The 24,856-nt window shown below is 41.0% G+C and overlaps 1 protein-coding gene across 9 annotated transcripts in view; it reads right to left on the reverse strand.

Annotated features, from left to right (window-relative positions):
• The window catches only part of ERG (ETS transcription factor ERG), a 189,102-nt gene that overhangs the window by 120,421 nt on the left and 43,825 nt on the right, over positions 1-24,856 (reverse strand). For 4 of the 9 annotated variants that reach the window (XM_053309168.1, XM_053309169.1, XM_053309171.1 and 1 more), the window contains exon 2: positions 6,602-6,688. In XM_053309168.1, coding sequence (XP_053165143.1) covers positions 6,602-6,640 — 39 coding nt within the window. In that variant the 5' untranslated portion in view covers positions 6,641-6,688. Of the gene's footprint in view, positions 1-6,601; positions 6,689-15,673; positions 15,929-21,391; positions 21,448-24,856 lie in introns of those variants that run through there. The other 5 variants (XM_053309175.1, XM_053309174.1, XM_053309166.1 and 2 more) reach the window with 3 other exon arrangements.

Raw genomic sequence — 24,856 nt, forward strand, 5'->3', positions numbered from 1 at the left:
AAATAGATATATTCAGTGCTAAAATTATCATAGTCACCAGCACTCGATAAAATATTTACATATTGTAAATGTTTTATTCTGTTACTTCTGGAAGCAGAATTTAAAAACAAAAACCAAAAAAACACCCTGAAAAGAAAAGCATACCAAGCCATTCACGTATAAAGAAAAGCAGAAGTCCATGTAAAGTGAATGAATGAACAGCTTTAGTATGATCATTGATCAGTTATATATACAAACAGATGATACTACATTCAGATAAGAAGCAGATCATACAGAATACACCAACACAGAAGCGTCATGTAACAATCTCTAAAAAGAAGGTCTGGAGGTTAGCTGTTGACAGATGCACAAAATTTGGAAACCTTGTAGGTGGTAGAAGGTTTCTTATCTTCAAGGAGGAGTTTGGTGTAATCCAGCTGGGAAAGCATGATAGCAAGGGAGAAATAAGACTGCACTGGCTATTATTATAAAAAGGACAAAACAGCAGCACATGGTGGACAGATTTGACCTCACCTGAGCCACAGGAGTATAACCGACTGGCCAGAGGGGTTTTCAAAAACATTCCAGATAAAACTGAAGGTGGTAAGGCATCATATCTTGCTCTGAGGAAAACCCTGTGATGGCTCGGTAAAGAGAGGGACAATAGATAGCTAGCAGGTTCCTGGTTAAAGTCACCAAGGCACCCACTTATCGTCTCTGGGATGGAGCTTAAATCATTCTGATATTCGATGTCCAAGACCCTCTGTTTTAGGATCTCCTTGTCCTGACCATAATCTAATAATGATAAATGTTCAGCAGAGAGCCGAGTGATGACAATTTACCCATCAGTGCTCGTGTCCAAGTGGATTGAAACCTATTGGCCAATGTAAGAGGGATCAATCCCATAGGGGAGAAATGTATCCTAAGCCAATAATTGAGGGTTAAAATCCATGCTTTTGTTTCCAACCTCTGGAGGCCCGTTTCCAATCTGGAGCTGCACTGGAGATACATCGAGGGGCCCTGAATCTCAGGATAAACTTGGATTGGATTATCTCCAGCAGTCTATAGTTAGGGTTGGGACCCAGTTGTGCACCATACAAAAGTTTGGCCAATGATTTAGCAGCAAATAACTTTAACGCTGCAGGGATAACCTCTCCACCTTTGGAGCGAAAGAATCTTAACATTGCTGAAGCTGTGCCTGTTGGGCAACGTAGTCCATGGGCCTTCCATGATCCACTGGCATGAAAAACCAATTCCAGATATTTAAATCTACTGACCTGCTCGATACGAGAACGGTCCTTCTATATGCCAGTTAAATATTTTAGACCTCTTGGCAAAGACCATCACATGTAAAGCGGGATATCTTAATGTGCTGACTTCTAATTGATTGTGTTTTGGGGGGAGAAATGAGGTAATCATGAAGCTGAACAACTGCACACACCAAGTGGAACTTTTAATTCAGTCAGTGATAGATGTCTATAGTGGAATTTGATCCATAGTTTATGACATCCCTCCAAAAGGCTCTAAAAATACATCTTCAGAAGTTCATTATTAGTAATAAAGGAAAACATACCCCTGCTAATTCGTAAACAACCCCTGCTAACTTGGCAAAGAGGCACCTTTTAACGTGGTGATTCTCTTTATTTAGCAGGGGGAGAGTAACTGGCCCTACCCACCGCCAGCATAGTACTTCCAGTGACTGTTGCTGGTGTCTATCTTATGTTTCTTTTTAGATTGTGAGCCCTTTGGGTCAGGGATCCATCTTATTTATTTGTTATTTCTCTGTGTAAACCGCCTTGAGCCATTTTTGGAAGGGCGGTATAGAAATCGAATAAATAAATAATAATAATAAATAAATAAATACCCGCATATCACAAACTCTTTGAAACAACATAAAATTGTTTTACTGTGAGTTAAATCTCTATTAAACTGAGACTATTTAGTAATCTAATTAGCAGAGTCTCAAAGAGCCTCCTCTTTTAACAAATTAGTTGTTAATGTGTAATGGGTTTTTTATTACTGCAATTGTTTAATTGTTGTTTTTAAAATGTTTTTAAATTTTTAATTGTTTTATTTATTTTTTAATTTTTGTTTTAGCTCTTTACTGTTTTAGTGGTTTGTTTTGATTATAAACCACCCTGAGCCATTTTAGAAGGGTGGTACAAAAATCAAATAAACAAATAAATAAATATATTATTATTAATAAATTAGTTCAGGTGATCAACACAGCAGACATGCTATAATATCTACTCTTATGTGATTTTTGTTCTGAAGATCTGTAATGCATGTTGTTCTAAAGTCTGGAATCAATATTGGGAAGTCAATTCATTATTGACTTGTTGGTATCAAAAATATATCTTGCTTTATGTTATCAAGCTAGCTGAAGGCAGTGTGTAGCTTCTTAGAACTGATGCAGATGTTACTTTTGTGGGGGAGATACTTTCCGCATGTGAATGTATGTATTTCAATTAATGTGTGAATTAGGGAATTGGCAAATACCCCCGTGGCTACTTACATGATTAGAAAAATGGCATATTGCCATTTTTTTTCTGATCACTGCAGTAGTCAGCAATATCTTCCATGAGTCATTAATTCAGTAGACCACTCAAGCGAGCAATTATTTACAGAATTTAGGAATGTCTGTACTGACTCTCATTTACTCAAAACATATAATTCCCAAGAATGCTTCAACAGAGCTCCATCTCTCCTTATTTTGTTAGCCACTAAACACATAGTGACCCCTTGGTTCCCTGATAGCACAGGAAATCTCAGGACTGTTACATATTGCTGCCAATGCAGTGCATCCACCTAACAACCCAATCTAAACATATTTGCCTGGAAGTAAGTCTCACTGATTTCAGTAAAAATGTGCTTTCAAGTGGGCATAGATAACTGTAGTTAATTAACAGCATTATCAACCAACCAAATTCTCCTTTTGCCCCCCCAAAACAAGAGAAAGTTCAGACGGTAAAGGCTTAAATATATATGTTGGCTCTGCTTCCATCCAGGAGAAGAGGTTGTTTTTTTAAAAGGTATTTTTCACACCAAATCACTGAAACTAGAATTGATACAACTCTCCATGTGTGTCTTCTTTTACAAAAGAACCACATTACACTGATGTATCATTTGTACAATGTGTTACTATGGTTACCACTACTTGTTCCTTGTTTTTAATGAGCAACAGAACAAAAAAGTCAAATGAAAGCCAGTGTAAATGGCAATTAGTAGTGCCCTTGCAACAGAATAAGTCAAGTTCTGACCTTTCTGAAAATGTTTTAAATCTTCTATCTCATTCTAAATACTGTAAGAAAATTCCATTTTCTAAAATATTTACTTGGCTTTACTTTATATTTGACTTTATACTTTAAATCATACAGCAAATTTACTGGTTAGATCCAATTTTGTAAAAATATACATTTTGATTAAGTACAAACAATTAAAAAATGATTATCATTCAAAATGTTGCATTGGTAAAGTTCCACATAAGTGAAGAACATTTGGACTGGTTCAGTGTTTTTATAAACAAATACATACTAGTACATTAAAAACCATGTAGACTTTCACTATACAGTGAGGCCCACTTTACAGAAGAAGCCCTTGTGCTGCTAACCAGCAGGAGCTACAACAATCCTTCCCAACATGCAGCACTAGCTGCAAGATCAAAATCATTTACAATGAATAAAGGAAAATCCAACTCAATCCATTAGTGGGCCTCATACATATAATGGAATAGATACATTACACAGAAACATAGGAAGCTTCCGTATACCCAGTCAGACCATTGGTCTATCTAGCGCACACTGACTGGCCATGGCTCTGCAAGGTTTCAAAGGCAGGTGTCTTTCCCAGACCTATCTGGAGATGCCAGAGATTGAACCTGGGACCTTCTGCATGCAAAGCAGATATTCTACCACTGATATCCCCCAAGGGGAATATCTTACAGCAGACAGTGCTCACATGTGTAGTCACCCATCCAAATGGAAACCAAGGTTAATCTTGTATAGCAAAGGGAACAAGTCATGCTTGCTACCACCAGACACCTCCCCCACGCCACATCTATTACTTCACTAACTGGTACTTCTTACACAGACACTATGTAGAGCAGTGTTCTTCACTGCATAGCCTGTGGGCTGCTGGCAGCCCCTGACTTGTCTCTTTCCCTTCCTCGCCCCCTCCCCTCCACACCGATTGGGTGCACGCCAGCTGCCACTTCTTTTGAATGGCAGCAGCTCACAGGAGCAGCAGCAGTGGTGGTGGGGAAGACTGGAAGGTGCTTGACAGCATCTATGACAGCACCTGACAGCACACACATGCCTTCAAGGCTTGGGCGTGCACCACTGGGGGAGGGGGTGGCGTTGGGACAAGCACAGGTCCACAGCAGAAGGTTGGGGGGGGCCACACTGCAGAAGTTGCAGGGGCGCACCATTGGCCCCTGCCAAATAATTCAGTGAAGTCCTCTGATGTAGAGTAAAGCGACAGGACACTAAGAAATGTGGAGAAAAAACTCAGGGCGGTTTTAACCCCAAACTTGCTAAAGTTTTGTAAACCCTCATGCAACCTAATCCACAATCCAATTAAAGCAGAATATTTTGATCCAAATGATGTAAACCTGCCTTTTAGTGGTCAAACTGTAGATCCATCTAGCTCAGTATGGTCTACACTGATAGATACAGTGGCTCTCCAGGGTGTTCAGACACAGGTCTTTCCTACCTGGAAATATGAACATTGAACCTAGTATCTCATGTGCTCTATCCCTGGTCCCTCCTCTCAAGGTCATTTAGTTCATTTATCTTTGGTTGCACGAAGGGCTCAAGCCTGTTCCTGTGATTGCTGTGCTATGTCACACAAGTGTGCAGCCTCTTCTTCCATTGCATCGCAGTTGGTGTCTTGGAGCACTCACAAGCAAGTAGCAGGATGATCCTCAGGGAGGCTCTACACATTATGATTGTTGTGGGAAACAGTGATGTTTCCCACAATAAGTAAAAGAGGGTGGATGCCATAGACACATCTACCTACATTTTTAAACACCTATCTCAATGCATCTTGGAGCCCTGACTCGGCTAGCATTCCTATACCCAAAATACAGATGTCTACTAACTGAAATGGTACCTCTTACAGAGACATATGCATGCATGTCTGACACCTCCACAATAAATGTTTGCTGTGGGAAACACTGGTGCTTCCCAGAGCATAACATGTCCAATGCTATTTTGGCAAACTGTACACTCCTCAATACAACTGTACAACACTTCTGATGTTAAATTTGGCTCAATAATATGTAGATTCCAGAGGGACATAAACTCTCAAATTGCTGTGTAAATTTCAGATAGTTTTTTATGCCTGTATTTGTATGGCATTGGCTCATATACCCGAAACAGCTTCAGGAGAAGGAAAAAATTGAAAGGTCTGTTTCACTGCTCTTTGCCTCTCTTGATGTCTTTTAGTAACAACACTCCTCAGAGTATCAGAGTATTATTGTTGGGGGAAATGTTATGAAAATGTACTCAAATTAAAAACAAAGAATTTGTTATTTATAATGAAAACCCATGAAACATTTTTTTTAAAAGAGGCCAGAAACTGAACATTAGTAGATAAAAATCTTATACTGTGCATTGATGTATATTATTTCCCTCTAAATATTCAAACAGAATGTCATTTTACAGGTTTTATATTCACAATAATAGTTTTAGGATTTCAGGGATTACAGCCCAATTAGACAAGGAGATAATCAGATGCATTAGAAAATGCATCTCCATATGAGAAAATGGTAAACTGGTTAATCTGAAGCGTGATTGAGAAATGGAACAAATCTTATCTTATGATGAAGCTTAACAGCAAACTGGACCTATAAAAACGAGCCCATTTCAAAATGTTTACATTTGGCATGCTAGAAGAGCATCGTTAAGAATTCACAGTCTGTTAAGGAAGTTCTCCCTTTTTGAAAATATCCTGATCCAAGAGCACCCCAAGGGGTTTTTCAGGGGGAGGGGGCATTATTATATTGTTTTCACTGGTTATATGAATATCCCACCCACCACCTGGAACAGGAGAAGGGGAAATAGATCTGTAGAGCGAGCGAGCACAGAGTTTCCCCACCTTCCCATCCCCCTCTGTTTTCCGCAAAGCATTTCAAGGCTAGCTTAGATGGTTGACCTGAGAAAGTGATGTAGCTCTAAATGGTGCAAAGAACCATCTGACCATCCTTGATCTCTCCCTCTTTGTCTCCTCACACATATGCATGTACACACACACACACACACACACACACACACACACACGAAGTTGCAAATTCAGGCGCTCTCTATGATAGCCCCCATGGTTATGACCACTCCAATAGCCAGAGAAACTGAGAAATACTGGCACTCTGTCCCTGCACATCCCCCCTCCACTATACCCCTGCACACACGCGCGCATGCGCGCGCGCACACACACACACACACACACACACACTGCTGTTAGGGCTGTTCTGGCAGCTGAAGAAGGAAGAGGAACACTGCAGCACACACACACCCCACACACACTGGTCTCCTTCCACCACAGCTTGTCTTTGGATGGGGCTTTCAACTTGAGTATAACAAAATCATTAGCTATCAATAGACCTATAAGTAAATATGACATTTACCTTGATATGAGCTGCTGAATCCGGGACAGTTTGAATCATGTCCTTTAACAGCCAGTGTATGTACCAGAAGGTCAGACCCCAAGGCAACTGTAAACCCAAGCAAACAGAATCATTTAAGTACAAGAATTTTGTAAATACACTTTGCAGAGAAATAGGCATTTTTGTACCTCAGCTACTTAAAACACAGGATTCTAAGAATCCATATTCTTTCTTTCTTTCTTTCTTTCTTTCTTACATTTATATACCACCCCATACCAAATATGTCCCTGTAACAATATAAAACCATTAACATAATAAAACAATTTAAAATAAAACAAATTCTAAAACTGAAACTATAAAACTATAAACTAAAAGACTGACTAAACAGGTATGTTTTTAGGTCCTTCTTAAAAACATTCAGAGAAGGGGAAAGTCTAATTTCATTAGGAAGCACGTTTCAGAGGGCCAGGGCAACTCTAGAAAAGGCCTGGTTTCGAGTGGCCACCAACTGAGCCGGTGGCAACCACAACCGGATCTCCCCAGGTGATCTTAAAAGATGGTGGGGTTGAAGAAGAAGAAGGTGTTCTCTTAAATACCTCGGACCAAAGCTGTTTAGGGCTTTAGAGGTAATAACCAGCACTTTGTATTTTGCCTAGAAACATACTGGAAGCCTGTGTAGTTAGGAACATAGGAAACTGCCATATACTGAGTCAGACCATTGGTCTATCTAGCTCAGTATCGTCTTCACAGACTGGCAGCGGCTTCTCCAAGGTTGCAGGCAGGAATCTCTCTCAGCCCTATCTTGGAGAAGCCAAGGAGGGAACTTGAAACCTTCTGCTCTTCCCAGAGCGGCTTCATCCCCTGAGGGGAATATCTTGCAGTGCTCACACATCAAGTCTCCCATTCAGATGCAACCAGGGCAGACCCTGCTTAGCTATGGGGACAAGTCATGCTTGTTACCACAAGACCAGCTCTCTTCTAATTCTAGTTCTTCTAGTTCTTTTTAAATGGTGCAATATGATCTCTTTGGGCAACCCCAGAGACCAACCCGGCTGCTGCATTCTGTACTAAAAGCAGTTTCTGAACTGCTTACAAATGCAGCCCAAGACAGAGCGCACTGCAGTAGTCACGCCTGGATGTTACCAGCATATGCACCACTGTTTTAAAGTCGTTTATCTCCAGAAGTGTACATAGCTGTTGAATCAGCAGAAGCTAATAGAATGCACTCCTGGCCACTGCCTCAACCTGAGAAATCAGGGAGAAGTTTGGGACCAGAAGTACTCTCAGAATACATACCTGCTCTTTCCAGGGGAGTGCAACCCCATCCAGAACAGGCAGATCTAAACCATTTCCTATGTCTCGACCTCCCACAATGAGAACCTCCATCTTCCTTGGATTCAGCCTCAGTTTGTTCTCCCTCATCCAGCCCATTACCATCTCCAGGAAGGCATTTAGAGAAGTTAGGTCATTTGCTGATGAAGTTGACATGGAGAAATAGATTTGGGTGTCCTCACCTCAGCATACTGATAACATCCTGCACCAAATTCCCTGATGATCTCTCCTTGCAGTTTCATGTAGATGTTAAAAAGCATTGGAGACAGTATGGAGCCTTGCGGGACTCCATACTGGAATTTGTGTTTTGAAGAACAACAGTCTCGAAGTGACGTCATCTTCAACCTACCCAAGAGGTAAGAGCGGAACCACTGCAAAGCCGTGCCTCTCACTCCCAACCCCTTCAGGTGCACCAGAAGGATACCATGGTCGATGGTACTGAAAGCTGTTGAGAGATCCAAAAGGATCAACAGAGTCACACTCCCCCTGTCAATTCCTAATTGGAGATCATCCAACAGGCCAGCCAAGGCCGTCTCAACCCCATAGCCTGCCCAAAAGCCAATTTGAAAAATTTATGGTGTCAACTTCATTTGCATAATCCTGGTATAGGAACTACAATGGTGTCAATTACATGGCATATCAAAATTCCAAAACTTTGGGATTTTTTTCTTTTCTCAATTCTTCATCAACTTTAATTGAAACCAATAATTAACTGTCTGTGCTCCTACCTTGGCAACTGACTTAATTTTGACACATCTCTAGTGTAGCATGTGAAATAGGGGTGTACACGGAACCGCCGAACTGCGGTCCGGCAGTGGGGTGGGGGGTTGCTTTAAGAGCAAGGGGGAGAGCTTACTTACCCCTCCTGCCGCTTTCCCCCTCCGTCGCCTGTAGTTTCTCTAGTAATTGGGGCGGCAGGATACCACCCTGCCGCCCCTTCCCCTTGAAAAGGCTCTCAGACCCAGAAGTCTTCTGTGTGCATGCGCACATCGCCCGTAGTTTCTCTAGTATTTGGGGCGGCAGGATACCTCCCTGCCACCCCTTCCCCCATTTTGCTTGAAAAAGCAACCAGAAGTCTTCTGCGCGCGCATGTCACAGAGACATGAAGCGCGCACACAATGTGCGCGTGCAGAAGCCTTCTGGTTGCATTTTCAAGCGAAACAGGGGAAGGGGTGGCAGGGAGGTATCCTGACACCCCAATTACTAGAGAAACTACGGGCGACGTGCACGCACAGAAGACTTCTGGGTCTGGGAGCCTTTTCAAGGGGAAGGGGTGGCAGGGAGGTATCCTGCAGCCCCAGTTACTAGAAAACCTACGGGCATCAGAGGGGGAAAGTGGCGGAAGGGGTAAGTAAGCCTTCCTCCCGCTCTTAAAGCAACCCCCCACCTGAATCGCCCGAACCCCGAACCACCCAGGTCCAGACCGTTCCTGAGGCCTTTAGAATGGCCTCCGGACCGGTCCGGGCACATCACTAATGTGAAACAATGGTACTGAGACAGAAGAACATGGAGAAATATGTTTTCGATTATTCACCAACCCTATCTTGCCCAGCCCCCACATTTCAGTTTCATTTAGTGGTGGTAGTGGTGATGTATTTATAAAACACCTAGCATTATTCTAGGAACTATAAATATAAGAAACAATTATCTATTTCTCCAAAATAGTGCCAACTTGACACAGATCTTCAGATAATCAGTGGCAAGACACATTCATAAGAGTCCCCAGAAAAAGAAAAAGAAAATCACAGAAATGTGTTTTAGAGGCTCTGCCAACCCACAGTTCTTCCATGCATCTTCCAGGCACTTCCTGTGTGAAATAACATCATTGCATTCAGAATACCTCATCCCCAGGAAGAGGCAGCCAACAAACTGAAGCTAAGTCATGTGTTTCTTTTATTAGAGACAATGTTGGAGACTATCAGGAGAAGCCAATGGTGTAGGAAGTTCAGAAGGGATCCATCGTGTTCTGTGATTGAACCTTGCCCCCCACCCTTTGCAGCACCATGGGAGCTGCTGACTTTTTAGGCTTACTTTTTTCACACACACACAACACATACTCCACTGCTCACCCGCTACAAAGCCTCCCACTGCAAAGCTTACTAGCCCTGTAAAATTCACCACCACATTTCCTATGAGGTGCCTTGCCGCTTACTTTTCCACCTCCTCCTGCCACCCGCCATTCTCTCACCTCCATTTCCATCTGGCTTGTGTGGTGGTAAGCAACTAAAAGGGCTCTTTCCTCTCTCAAGCAAACAAGAAAGGAAAGAGGCCATCCAACCATGTAGTCCCATGCAAGCCAGTTAGGAAATGGAAGTGGGCAGGCAGCAGCAAGAGGAAGAGGAGGAGGAGGAAGAGCAGCAGCAGCAGCAGCTTCAGGTGGGGGGGGGGAGCAAGAGCAGTTGCAGGAATGATTTATTCTGATGCTTTTTAATAAATCATCCCACCGTTCTTCTGGGAGTGCCCCATGTTCTCAAAACATGTCTGCCCAATTACTGTTACACCCCTGGGGGAAGCAGCCAGTGTTAACTTCCAACATTTTGAGAGACAAATTGCAAATAATGATAAAATCTTTAACATACTGCAGTTAAAATAAAGCAGCCAGAGAATTTTCTTTTTCAAATTGTGGAAATAATGGTTCATATTCAGCACAGCATTAATAGGGTGGAACAAAGTAGCATGCCTGCAGAAATGCTGTGTCAGGGCTCAGCCAGCACGTTGCTAAGTAGCCAGACATGCACAGGGTGGGAGAGGTGTATCTTTTGGCTTCACAAATGTGTCCCTGAAGATCATGAAGCCCTTTCTATACACTCCTGTATTATTTTCTGGTTTTAATTTACATTTCACCTATCCAATTTACCTTCCGCTTTTTACTTCCACATTTACATCAGGAGTCATGTCTACACCAAGAAATTAAATAGGTACAGCTTAAACAATCATTTCCTGTACAATGTAGTCTTCAGAAATTATGACTTTTAATTCTTCATTCTCACCTTAAATAGAAGGTGTTACCGTGCCTCTGTAACAGGGGTAGGTGGCTGGGGGTGATGGGAGTTGTCGTTCAACAACAGCAGGAGTACCAAAGTTGCTGACCTGTACTCTATAATATGGCTTATTTTTATAGTTTGGTTATCTTAAAGAGATTTTGCATAATAGCTCATTTTTTATGAGCTGAAGATGGAACTGTGACTGCTAAGAAGTCTACTAAAATCAGGCTGGTTTTGCTGTTGAATGCCCAGGTAGTGGTTGTGGCCTGAAATGCTTTTGCCCAGTTTTAGCTGGTGCACCAGTTGCATCCAGGGCAGATGGACATGGACATGATGATCCATGCCCTTGTCACCTCTCTTTTAGACTATTGTAATGTGCTCCACACAACCCTTCAAAATTACAGCTGGTGCAGATTGCTGCAGCAAAGGTTTTGGCAGATGCCAGTTGCTTGGATCACATCGCTCTGCTACTGCACTGGCTACGCTAGTTACAAGTATACTGCTGGGTGTTAATGAAGATGTTCACTATTATATATGTAGACATTTTGGCTTTACACCTGTATCAGCCTTTAAAAGAGCCCTTAAAATGCATTTTTAAAGCCTGGCTTTTAGTAATCTTTGAATGTTTTACATTGTTTAAAATCATTGTTTTAACAGCTTGTTCTATTGTGTCCTTATTTTATTTATTGTTGTGAACTGCCTAGAGCTTTGGAGTCAGCAGGTATATAAATAAAATAAAATAAATAATTACGTTTAAAGCCCTAAATGACTTAAGGCCAAGACACCTGAAAGACCACCTACTCCCACATAGTTTTACCTGACTCATAAGATCACGTAAAGAGGCCTTCCTGCATGTCCCACCACCCTCTGAGTCATGATTATTGGTGATGCGTGAATGAGCCTCCTTGGTGGTGGTCCCAGCTCTGTAGAACTCCTTGCCCCTTGATCTCAGGCTTTCTCCCTCCCTATTTAAATTTAAGTGGAATTCAGAGAACTTTTGATTTCAGCAGGCCTTCCTTTATATTTTTATATTTTGGTTCTTCCACTGTTGCTTTGTTTTAATGCCTGAATTTTATGACTGCATGCATGGTGATTGGTTTTATTGCTGTATTGCTGCTATTTTTAAAAAATGTGCTTTAAGTTTCTGTAAATTGCCATGAATGAGCTTGATGTAAAAAGTAGGATATAATTTTTAAAATACATAATTTTAATCATGATCCTGATATAAAACACTGTGTCACAACCCCAGCTGCCTGCTCTGGATGAGACTTCAGATGAGGAGGAAGACACTGTATAGAATCCAGAACTACTACACACCTCAGAGGATCTAGAATCTTCAAGGTCATCTGAGGACCCTATGCCATAAGACCTCACCCAGACCACCTGTGGAAGGTCAGAGGGCACCATGTTACCATCAGATTTGGATTCTTAAGGTTCACTAAATGAAACAGAACAGCCACAACAGAGCTTGAGATTAAAGCAGCAGGCAAAGTCCTTTTAAGCCATCTGCAGCCTTGCCCGGGGAGCACAGTTACATGTCTCCAAGCCAGAGCTACAAGGATAAATCCTGCAGTCTGCTCCAAGTCCTTACTGGAGCCACAGCTCATGCAGAGCTCTCCTGGTTATGCATTCTTAAGCCTGTCCTCCGGGTCCTGGCCCCAACTGGTTGAACTCATCCTTCTTGACTTTGCTTCCATCTTCCCCTCATTATCTGCTGATCTTCTGTTTGATATCAGCCTGACTTTGCTTTTGCCTTGCCCCAGTACCTGCTGCCTTCTGGTGTAACTTCAGCCTGTCTGACTCTGTCCTTGCTCTCTACCATTCAGTTGATCTCAACCCACCTTTGCCTCATCTGTGTATTTGCTACCCTCTGTGGGGGATTTTAGAGTGACCACCAGAAACGGTTTCTAAAAACCAATCAAAAATCTGATTTTTAAAATTTAAATTGGATTTTTAAAAAAATTAAACAGATTTTTAAATTTTAAATTGGATTTTATTCTTTTTAAAATAATGTATGAAAAAAGAACCTAGGTCAAAGATATCATCATTAATGTTAATCATAATTTCTAATTATATTATATGAACATGTTAAGAGCAGTATATGGGGATGAGAGATAACAGACCTGATCAATCCTACTCTGCAGTTGTTTACATGAAGCACACACACAGACAAGCCATAGCTTCCCCCCTCTCTAAATGTGCAAAGACATTAGGCCCATTCACACAATCGTACAAGTGTACAGTGTACACAGGTACATATCTATACACAGTGTACACAGTCATTCACATTTTATGGGGAATGCAGGTACAGGTACAGCAGTACACTTCCTATCTTAAGGGCCTGTACCCAGGTTCACTTTTAAAATGAACAAGGTACAGTCATTCACACTAGCATGTGGACATGTGTACAAACATCTGTACACTCGTACACAGTATAATGCCCTAGTCAGGCCAAAGAAGGCCAAAGAATGAATGGAGGATTTGGGGGGATGGCATAGATCAGAGCAAGAAGGAGGAGTCTGGATATAAATGCAAGGGATGGGGGAGGGGAATAGAAAGTGAAACCAAAAGTAAAGAGAACTTATTCATGCAGTCCTGAGGAAAGGTTTTCTGAGTGTATCCTCCACGGTACAAAGGAACTGTCTATCATGGCAGCAGACATAAAAGAGACCCCATTTGCGAATATTTTTATGATGTTTCTGTACCTGTGGGTTAAGGCATGTGTGCAAAATGCAACTGTGTAATAAAGGAATCAAGGCCCAGTTGCCCAAATGAAAGAGCATTATGAAATATGTGCATCTATAATAGTATATATCTACCTTCTATAAATGAAACCTACATCTGTCCCTGAATATGTATTATGGTTATATTAGACAATAATGTACTTTTATTAGAAAAAGAAAAAAGATGATTAAATAGAATCTTCCTGCATAGTGATTTAAATCATTAAAATTGAGTCCTTAGGTGAAGTGATTTAAATCACAATTTAAATCGATTTGATTTAAATCAAATCAACCCTGCTACCAGATGCCAACTGTGCCACTTAGTCCCATCCACGCTCTTGTGTTTAGTGAGTGCTGTGACGGAACAGAACAGTCAGTTGCTATGAAGCACTCTGAACGTTTGGAAACTCTCATGCAATTCCCAGACTTTGGTCAGGCTTATGCAGCAGTATTTCCCAGTATGTTGTGTGTCCTGTGATTAATGTTATTAGAATGGCTTGCAGAGGAACATGATTTATATTGGTATAGTATTTGGATGGCTGTTAGATGGCTTTCTACTTGCTGTGATTAAGTTTCTGGAATTTGGTGGATTTTCTTTGTTACTTTGAGGCTCAGACCTGGTTCCAAAGAAATCAGGAAATCATCTCACCTTTTAAAACCCAAATTAATCACTAATGAAGCAAAACTTCTACTTATTAACGGTCTATTTGGTGAAGGGTTTTTGGGGTGTGGGGGTGTGTGAGTATATGAAATATCAGACATCCTGGTACAAAATAAGTGTCATCTTGCATATGTAATGCAATTGGCTAATCTACAAAATTAACCAAATTTATCTTTTAATTGAAAAATCACTTCTGAATTTAAACAACATTATAATTTTGTGGGATGTTGATTTGTAGCTCCTGAAATGTCATACATTAAAATATTAGAGCTGAATGTATTGGAAACTTGACTGAGGATGCCAGAAAACCGTCTAAAATAAGAGCTAAATACACATCTGTATGACTTTCATTTCACTTTTTTGGTCATGTGGAATATTTTACAGTCCTTGGGAAAAATATGAAAATATAACAAAGAAAACTTTTAAAAGATACTGCAAATACTTTATTTTTCAAATATATTTATAATAGTTAACTCTGATAATTACATATGAATTCCCAACAACATTGCAATGGTTAAATGATGACGAAGACGGATATTTATATACCACTTTTCAACAAAAGTTCCCAAAGTGGTTTACACAGAGAAAAACTGTCTTTACCTAGCAAAAGCTGCTAAACTTCCTGAAACACTGCCCAATGGACATTAATGCACTCTGCAGCCTGAAAGATATGGCTTATGGTGTACTTAAATAGTTGATATGTATATATGATTGTTCTAATGGCCTAATTTTGTAACAGGTTGCATGTCATGTGACATGTCGGCTCCATAGGATCAAATATTAGTCATGGGACCAAAATACATGGAACACGAGACTCACAAGTAAATCTGACTTCCAGTCCTCACAGCATGACTTTTTTTTTAAAATAAAGGAGATCAGGAGATTTAATCATGGATCTCCCATATCATATTTAGGTTAATCCTGGAGCACTTATATGTGATCCTGTGGGGTTGACATATCATCATAGCAGCTCACAGAAGCAGGTCATTAGAGGAATTATATAAGGCAGATTCACACAATCACTGGGAAGTTAGTAAGCAGGAAACCAGAGGTTCCCAGTGAGCATGTACTCCAGGCAGGCATGTTGTCCAAACTTGTCCCCCCAGCCCCGCCCAAAAGGAAGGGAGGATACAAGTTTGAATAGGAGATTAAACGGAGCTCTGTTTGAAAGTGTGTGTGTGTGCGCGCACACGTGTGTACATATGTGTGGGAGGTGTTTGGTAGTTTTAACCTGATTAATAAAATAATCTATTCATAACATTGTCTTAGGCCTCTCTGGCTGGCTAGGTCTCCTAGCTGAGGAAACTTTCCTCCCAGAATAGAATAATTGCATATTACTTGCTTAATTATCTATTAGTTTTGCAGTTCTATGATGCAGAAACTGTTGACTTACCATATATAGCTCAATAATGTTAGTAAAGGCCAAGTGAAGAATCTCAGTTCCTAAACTTAAGCTCCCTTCCACAGGACCATCATAAGCTTGAGTGCATGTGCAGGCAGAAAAGCTCCGGCTTTGGGCAAAGTGCTCTTTCAGAGCCCCTCCACTTGGGCAGGCCCCGGCAGGCTTACCAAATGGCAATGGCTGCTGCTGTACTATAGCTGTGACATTGATGGCAGCACTGGTCCTCTCAGCAGTGGCATGGCTGGATACACCATTTTAATTCCCACGCAGTGTCCCAGACCACGAGGTACTGTCATTCCAGAATGATACTACATTAGGGGGTGGGGCACTGTGAGGAAATAAACATAGCATCTCCAATTGTTACAGCACTGAGAGGACTGCTACTGGCATCATCACTGCTGCTGCCACCATCATCAACAACCAGTAAGCCCACTAGTAAGTAACTAATACGTTTATTGTTATAACCACTGGTTATAACATAACATGGCATAAGACAGAACTTAAAAGAGAAACAAGAAAGAACTCAGCATAACAGAGAATTACTTCAACAGTCTACTTAAACTAAAACCAATGCTACAATTTAGGACAGAGCATGGCAGCTATACATTTCTTTCTGAGTTTAAAAGAAAGTAAAGCAAAAGTGACAACTGACATTTGGAAACACATCGGCAAGAAGACAAGAAAAACATTCCTCATCTGAACCCTTAAATTTATCTATAATCTGTCCCAGCATTTTTCTCTGATCACATCATAGATGGGACAGTGTAAAACATAGTGGATAATGTTCCCCATTTGACCAGTGCCACGGGGGCAAAGGTGCTGTTCCACTGGAAGTTTGTGGAATCTCCTTTCAAGAGATGCCGTGGGCATAATTTGGAAGCATAACAAAGCATAACACCTTTCTCAGTGAAGCACAGGTAACATTAGCCAGATACTATGAGAATCTTCTATGTCTCTTATAATAGTGGCACCAAAGTGAGAACTTTGAAAACTGCACTGCAACATTTCTACTGATCTCAAATATTTTCTCTGCTCCAAGATCTATGGGTTTTTAAAATTGGCTTGACTCCCTGCCACTAGGAAGAAAATATTCTGGGGGGGGGGGATGCAGATTGCCAGCATTATGACATCATCATGTATTTCAGACATTAGCGTTGGGACAGAGGCAGCAGTGTTGCTATGGGAACCAGAGAACACTGAGGGACAGCTCAACTAAAAGATGTTTGGAGAGGGTATTGGAAGTGACAGTTTGCACTACAAACCAATGAAAAATCTGAGATGCCAGAAATTTGGAGGTTGTATGTGAAGGAAAAGGGGAGTTAGAAACTTCAGCAGAGCAGTGTGAAACCAATAATGAAAGGAACATCTCTAAAGCCATTTTCACAATTAGGGGAAGGACAGCACCCCTGAAGGGCTCATCATCTGTTACTATACCATGGGGAGACAAAACCTACCTATTCAAGAGAGGGAGAAAGGGACTGTCTAGGACTCTGCTGCAGTCAGGGAAAGGGAAAGAATGAACGCTTGTAATCCAATCAATATTGGGAGGGAGCAAACAGCAGAGGGATTCAGTCTTACCAGCACCACTACCACCCACTCGAACCAGATTCCTTTTTATTCATATACACTTATTGCACCATTGCTAGAAATTCCAGCAAATTGTTCTTTACTATGTCTAGCTAGGGAGGAAATGTATTGGGAGGATGGAGGAGAGGAGAACGAACATGGTCTTTGCTCTGTGTGAGTGGAATTAGTGGGCCAAATGTTTTGTGTACTGTACTTGTGAATACGAATATGACAAATATTTAGATACTGCTTTTTAACAAAAGTTCCCAAAGCAGTTTACATAGATATAAATAAAATACTGAGTATAAATAAATGAAAATGCTGAGTTAATAGACCTTTTGAAAGGTTAAAAAAAATACATTTGTTTCAGCAAATTTTGTTAAGTCCTATTTTATAGGGATTCTGTATGGTCAAATTTAGCTTCTCCATAAAATAAGATTATGATAATCCAAAAGCTGTATTGTTAATGGCAAGAGGCTTCAATGCCAGATGGGGAAATTGTATTTATTTGGAGATTCTAAAGACTGAATATTTCATCCAGAGTCTCTAAAGATAAATAGTTCATTACAAACTCCAAGTTTAGGCAACTACTTCAAAAATCAAGGCTGAAGTTCTTAAATGGACACTTTCCAGGAGATTTGGCTGGCTAGTTTACTTTTCATCACTCTTGGGAAAAGCCTGATAAACAATATGATGACCTAGGATTCTGTTGGAATAGAATCATGGACCCATTATATGATGAGAGAGTAAGAATTTGCAATTACTGGTTTATTTTTCTGTAAAAACAGTTCTGATTAAGATTTACAAACAACATGCAAGCAAACACCTCAGCCCTTAGGAAGATGTGTTGGAAGGACATTATACTCAAAGGGTTGGATTTTAACTTTCAGCAGAGCACTACTCAACCATCAGACGTGCCTTCCAGGAAATGAAACAGAGCTGCTCTCAAAGGACCCTTTACATGGGTCCACGTGCCTTTTTCTCTCTATGCCACTCAGGCAGCTTGCAGGGCAAAGAGCAAGCTGACCTAAGCCTTGCTATTTCTTGAATGACAGAAACAGAAACTGTAGTCAACCAACCCAGGAAGAATCACATGATCTGGAGAGCCAATAGGGTCCCTGCTGCTCCCCACAGAATTCCTCTGCGATCTGAGCTTCTTGTTTCAAGGAGAGAGTGCCAAAGACACTCTGCCTGCCTTGCTTTCTTGTCCGACTGCTCCACAATCTGGCCACCAGTCCATCCTTGCAGTTGCCCTCTGGCTTCTTGTCTATGTTGAAAACTGACCTCTCTGGCCTATTTGACCATACTGTTTACTTCAGACTGCGCTGTTCCCTGACACTCTCCTTCCATTCCAGGAAGGATCTTCTGGCAATGGAGCACCACGCCACTGAAAGCTAGGAACCAACTGTTTTCTAACAGTTAGCCACAAAGGAATTTGTAGATGGATTTCAGTCTTTTCTGACAAATAATCCTATTATCAGCCAGATCATTTCACTATGTTGACCTATTATCATCTTCTCTCCATGATATGCTGTTTTTCTGTGTACAGGAATATTTTTAGATGGGGAAGCACTTAAGAGGGGAAGTTCAGGAAAACATTTGCCACTTGAAGCGTGGCGGGGGCGGGGGGCAGGGACACATGAGATTGCTGCTTGCCTCAGGGAGCAGAATGGCTTGAACCACCCCTGATTCTGACCTGAAGTCTATGAAGAACTTCACAGATCTTCAGTGAAGCTCCCCAAAGCTCCACACAGCTGTAGGTAACTTGGGCCTAGTGCTCACAAACAGATGAGGTCGTAAACCTCTATCTGTACTGTAACTCCCCTTCAGACTATAGGTGCTGGATCTCAGGACTGAAGACTCTTCAATACAAAAAATGCCCTGCACACAGAATGCTAGATCCCAATGATAAGGTTTCTAGTCTAGTCTTGCCTATGTTAACACATAGTTGGGTCTTGATTGTGTGAGAAGGGTGGGAAGGGAATGAGGGAGGGAGGGCTGAGAAGTTGCAGTACTGCTTTCCTTAAAAGTAAGCCTGGTGCATTTTCCCCCCTCTTATGCCTCCTACCATGTTTGCCATTCCTCTGGAGAGTTTTCACACAGGGCTTCTGCCCCGAATCTCCTTCAGAAGAGAGTGTATGCATTCACACACCAGCCAAACTTACCTCGAAGTCTCTTCGAGATTTTTGGACCCACTCCACACACAAACCAGGCTTTGTGATGTGAATTCTAGCTTATCTCGACATACATCTGAGTTTTTAAAATGCTGGTTATAAGCTACTTTTTCTGAAAACACTGGAGCAAATGGGAGAGGCACTGATGTAGAATCATTAGCATGATAAGAGGCATGCTCTCTTCAGAAAGGCAGATCTATATCTGCAGGGAGCTCTCTCCCCATCCCTTCCATTGGCTAGAAGGAAAACACTGATGTCTGCATGTGGACTTGTTTCAAAAGAAAACCAGGAGCAGAGGGAGAGGCTGCTTCCGTCAATGCTGCAAGTGTACTTCGAAGTGGCTTCACTCAACGTTTACCCTGAATGAAGCCTGAAGCCAAGCACGAATAACTCCATGGGGAGTTAACAGAACACTGCCTTATATCAGCTACACCCTCCTCCGGAGCATTGGAGAAGGAAAGGGTATGTGTGCCAGAATAACTGCAGGTATTGAGGAAGAGCCTGAAAATGATCCTGGATATTTACAAGAAGGAGGGGGGAGGGGAGTGGACAGGAAGCTTCACTTTCTCCTGTATGTTGAGAGATTTCAAGTACTCTAAGGAGAAATAACTCTGCCCTCCACTTCATTCACCTCTGTTCCTACACTTTTGGTGGATATTCCAGCACTCTCTCTGTCTCCCAGCACTCCCTATGGCAACAGGGGCATGGGTTCTGTGTGTGAAGATGAAAAAGTTCTTTTGAAAGAATTTCACTTATTTTCTCTTATTTGTGCAGATGTATTTCTAAGTAACAGTTAAACATAAATCTTCTACTTATATGGAGTAATACTGGTGTGTGCCTCTTCATAGCTCTTCACTATAAACAATAGAATAATTTATACATTTTGCATTACTTTATGTGATGAAAAGTCTAGTGTTATGAAAAAGCTGTGAACAGGAGTAAGCACCTAACTTAACGTCAGCATTAGCATTGGATCAGGTCTCACAAGTGCTATATTTTTCCAGTGCAACAGCCATGATAATTCCCACTTCATTCCATCTTCTAATTACACTCAATCTCTTGATGCTGCATAAACAATAGAATACATTCTGAAATATCTGAAAAAAGAATGAAGTGAATTACAATATAACTGTGAAATGTGATGTCTTGAGGCCCTCCTTCAATGCTCTCTTATGGTAAATGACTGAGTATTGTTTATCAGTACTTTGTTCCCTTTCCATTATATGTGTGAATGAATGCAGCTATGCAAGAACTTTTTCCAACCTTGCCTTATTCCAAGAGGTTCACCAAGCGACGACATCTGTGTAGCAGATGCTCTGTAAATCCCTGTTGAGAATGTGGATGTGTGTGGGGAAGTCATATTTCCACACAGCAAGTTAGAAAAATCTGTTGCCTTATTTAAATTTGAACTCATCTTATGGCTGGAAATATTAAAGTCAGTTCTTCTGCAGTAGGAACCTTAGGCAACAACCTGTAAAAGGTTATTATCATACTCTTTTTTTCTTGAAAGACCACATTCTTATTCAAAAGCTATATAACGGATTATGCATCCACATGGAATGCAGTGCAGCTATTCCTGGAACTCCCAGATCTGCATTAAGAAACTTGGAATTCCCCAAACACATCTTTTTAACCCTGGCCACTTACAAATGTGGTTTAAAATGAATTTAAAGGAAGGAGAAAGGAAAGGAAACCTCTGAGTCACATCTGACAAATTTAACAGCAATGACCGTTTTCCGCATTTCAGGGCTTTACTGTCTATCTTAACACTGTGCTAAATTGTTTGATAATGATTAGTCCCTGATGCTTATCCTGTTACAGGATACATATATATATGAATGTGATACCAAGGGTAGAGTAAAGAATTCTGTGCATTCCTAGTGGGAAACCACAAAGCACAGAGGCAAATATATATATTTGAGAGAGAGAGAGAGAGAGAGAGGGCTGCTAGATCAAATCAAAGTTGTACCTGATGTGTGCTGTACTTCTGTTTCAGTTCAGTTGAATATTCTTTTTACAGCTGAACTATTTGAAATCAAAAGAATTTGCTTCCATGTACTTCTACCAAAATCAACAGAATTTGTTTCCACGTACTTATACTGCATGTTTATAATCACAGTCTTAAAAGGTAAAGTATTCCGTCAAGTTGGTGTCGACTCCTGGCAACCACAGAGCCCTGTGGTTGTCTTTGGTAGAATACAGGAGGGGTTTACCATTGCCATCTCCCACTCAGTATGAGATGATGCCTTTCAGCATCTTCCTACATCGCTGCTGCCCGATAGAGGTGTTTTCCATAATCTGGGAAACATACCATCAGGGATTCGAACCGGCAACCTCTGGCTTGATAGTCAAGTCATTTCCCTGCTACACCATTAGTCTTAGGGCCATCCTAAGGCTAAACATGACATTTCTTTAGTCTTTCTCCAAATAATTTGCCTTCTAGACACATCTTATTATTCTCACAGTACAGAATTCCCTGCAGCTAGTCATTGCCCATTATGAATCACAATGAACACGGAATGTTGTTCAAACCAAAGTCTGCTAATATTTCACCTAAACCAGGTTGCATGCCTGCTGCTGTATTTGAAGCTACCTAGAATCTGTACAAGGATCCAAATGGAATAACATGATGTTTTGCATGCTATATTATACTGATGACTGCAGCCTAATCTTTCCAGCACAACAGTCAGTCTGTGACAACTGTTACTTCTGGACTGAAGACTATATGGAGCAATGCTATCATTTACTTCTCTATTATTTTGCATCATGATTCAAACTGTTGACTATGATTGCACCCTCAAGAGTCTTCCATAGGGAGGAAACACAAAGATATATCTCTTTGGTGGTAACTCACGCAAGCCAACAAACCACTTTTAAACTATTGAGACCAGGGTACTTTTTGGACTGCATCCACCCATGTGAATCTGCCAGGGCCCTCAGATAGTCCAATCAAGCCCTTCTCTTAGCCACACCATTGACACAAATCTTATTGGTGGGGACCAGGGATAGGGCTTTTGCAGTAGTGTCCCCTCGTCTTTGCAATGCCCTTCCAGAAGTAGGGATGTGCACACAACTGGCTGAGGTTAAGTCTCCCTCTCTGCTTAGTTTTAAAAAGAACTTAAAACCTTTTCTCTTTAAAGAAGCTTTTAAAAACTGCTTGTAATAGTCATTTAATGCTGGCTGTTGTTCTAATTGTCATATGCTCTGTCTTTTATTTGTTTTAGTATGATTTATTGTATTGTACAGTATTGTCTTTTATTCTTTTATCATGGATTTTATCTTTTTATGCTTGTATTGTAAGCTGTGCTAAGCAGCAGTGTGCTGGAGGGGTGGGATATATCTATATCTATATATAATAAATAAGTGTGTCAAACTGGGAACATGGAATATTACAGCCTATGTCTTGATTGTTTCAACATTCAATCATTTAAAAATAACAATATCAATATTCTTCTCTGTGCAACACAATCCTATGCATATTTATGTGGCAGCAAATCTCACTGGCTAAAATCCAGAGCAGCCTTCTGGTAGCATGGAAGAAAGACATGCTGGTGCAAGGGAGAGAGCTTCCTCACTACCATTACAGTCTTGTAGCTTTGGGTGCAGGAGGGGAGAACACATTTTGATGATTTGCTCTGGCTCTGGGTTGCCCTTTGTCAACCTAAAATGTATCCCTGAGGACTGTGCAACCCTCAGGGACACATGCTCAGGGTACACAGGGCATTCCTGAAGCCAAAGCGAATAGTCAAAATTAATTCTCTCTTGCTCTGTGGCCCCATCACAGCTAGGAAAGCTCTCCCTTGCACTGGTACATCTTCCTTTCACGCTACCGGAAGGCAAATCTGGATATCAGCCATTGAGTACAATGGGACTTACTGCATGGTGTTCAGGATTATAGCCTAAGTCACTGCAATAGCAAATATTTCACAAATAAAAATTATACTTTATAACTCATACCTTAAGTGAATAACTTGTATAATATTTGTAGCAAACTGCATTAGAGATGCTGCAATTCTTGGAATCCTTTATATTTATAATACTTCATGCTTTTTATCCATGTTATTCTTCAGCACAAACTCCTTAATTTCTATTCATTTTTTCATGTTGGCACCTCAGTTTAAAATGTATGAACTTTAAAAGTGGGTTGGGGTGGGGTGGAAGAACAGCTGTATAAACATTAGATATTTTAAAAGGAAAGCTATTTTCAATAACTGTTCATTTTTATTACAAACATTTTGGTAAGGAGTTTATCACAAAGACTGTTTTTTCCACTGCCATTTTAAATCAGGCTTATTAATCAAAATGTTAATATGTATTGCAGAAAGAGAAAACATTTCTTATTTATTTCTTGTATTGTTTTATGCCTGTTTTTATATGTTTTTATACTCTTAGCATGTTGTTTTTATTGTGTTTTTATTGTATGTTTTTAACTTTTGTAAACCGCCTTGGGGCTATATTTTAACGAAAGGCGGTATAAAAATGCAAAAATAAAAATAAATAAATAAATAAATAAAACATGATATGCTCACACCTAAACCATGTCTGCTGGGAGAATAGTCCTTTGATTTCTGGGCTTCATGGTGTTGTTTTCATTTTATTTCAAGTACATCTTAATAATATCTATAAATAGCTTATACTGATTGTATGCATAATTTTGGGCTCTCCCCATTTCTGCTTGCCAGCATCTAAAGACTGCACTAGCTTTCATACATGAACTATGGAATATTCCCTATTTAAATATAAAAATGAAGGTCTTCAGGATAATTATTTTCATAACCATAAATGCATGTCCTAATGATCAATGGTGTGTGTGTGTGTGTGTGTAAGTGTGTGTAAGTGTGCTAGAGTGTCCATCTGTGAGCTGAATCATCCCAGGCACCACGTTTGTTGCACGGTGCCTTGTGGATATGCAGAGGCCAAGAAAACAAGTCCTGGCCTCTGTTGCTTCATGCCGCTCCCAGTAGCGCAAGTTGTGTGGGCTTGTGGCTTGCACACCAAAAGGATCCAGAGTGCTCGCCTGGTGGAAGGTGAATTCAATCAGCGTTTTCCCCACCTGCCTGCCACCCCACCCACCAGGTCATGTGAACAACCTCTATGTTGAATAACATAATTCCCTTTGGTCTTTGTTTGCCTCCTTCCAAAATTTTGTTTGCCCCTTTTAAATATTCAGTTTAGGTAAGGAGAGAGTTATAAACCAAAACTAAGCATAATAAGCACTTATCATTTATATATTGATATCTATTATATTAATTCTCCTGGGTGTGCCATGAAATGTGCGTCCCAGCTGATGTGCGTCCCAGCTGGGTGCTGGCACAATCAGGAGACCAGAGGCGGTGGCGGGCATGGCCAGAGAGGCAAGCGGCAGGCAGGCCCGGCCGTGGAGGAAAGCGGCAGCGGCAGCGGGCCCATCTGCAGAGGCGGCACTTGGCCTGGC

This window comes from Hemicordylus capensis, chromosome 3 (assembly GCF_027244095.1).
Source record: "Hemicordylus capensis ecotype Gifberg chromosome 3, rHemCap1.1.pri, whole genome shotgun sequence".
Classification (NCBI taxonomy): domain Eukaryota; kingdom Metazoa; phylum Chordata; class Lepidosauria; order Squamata; family Cordylidae; genus Hemicordylus; species Hemicordylus capensis.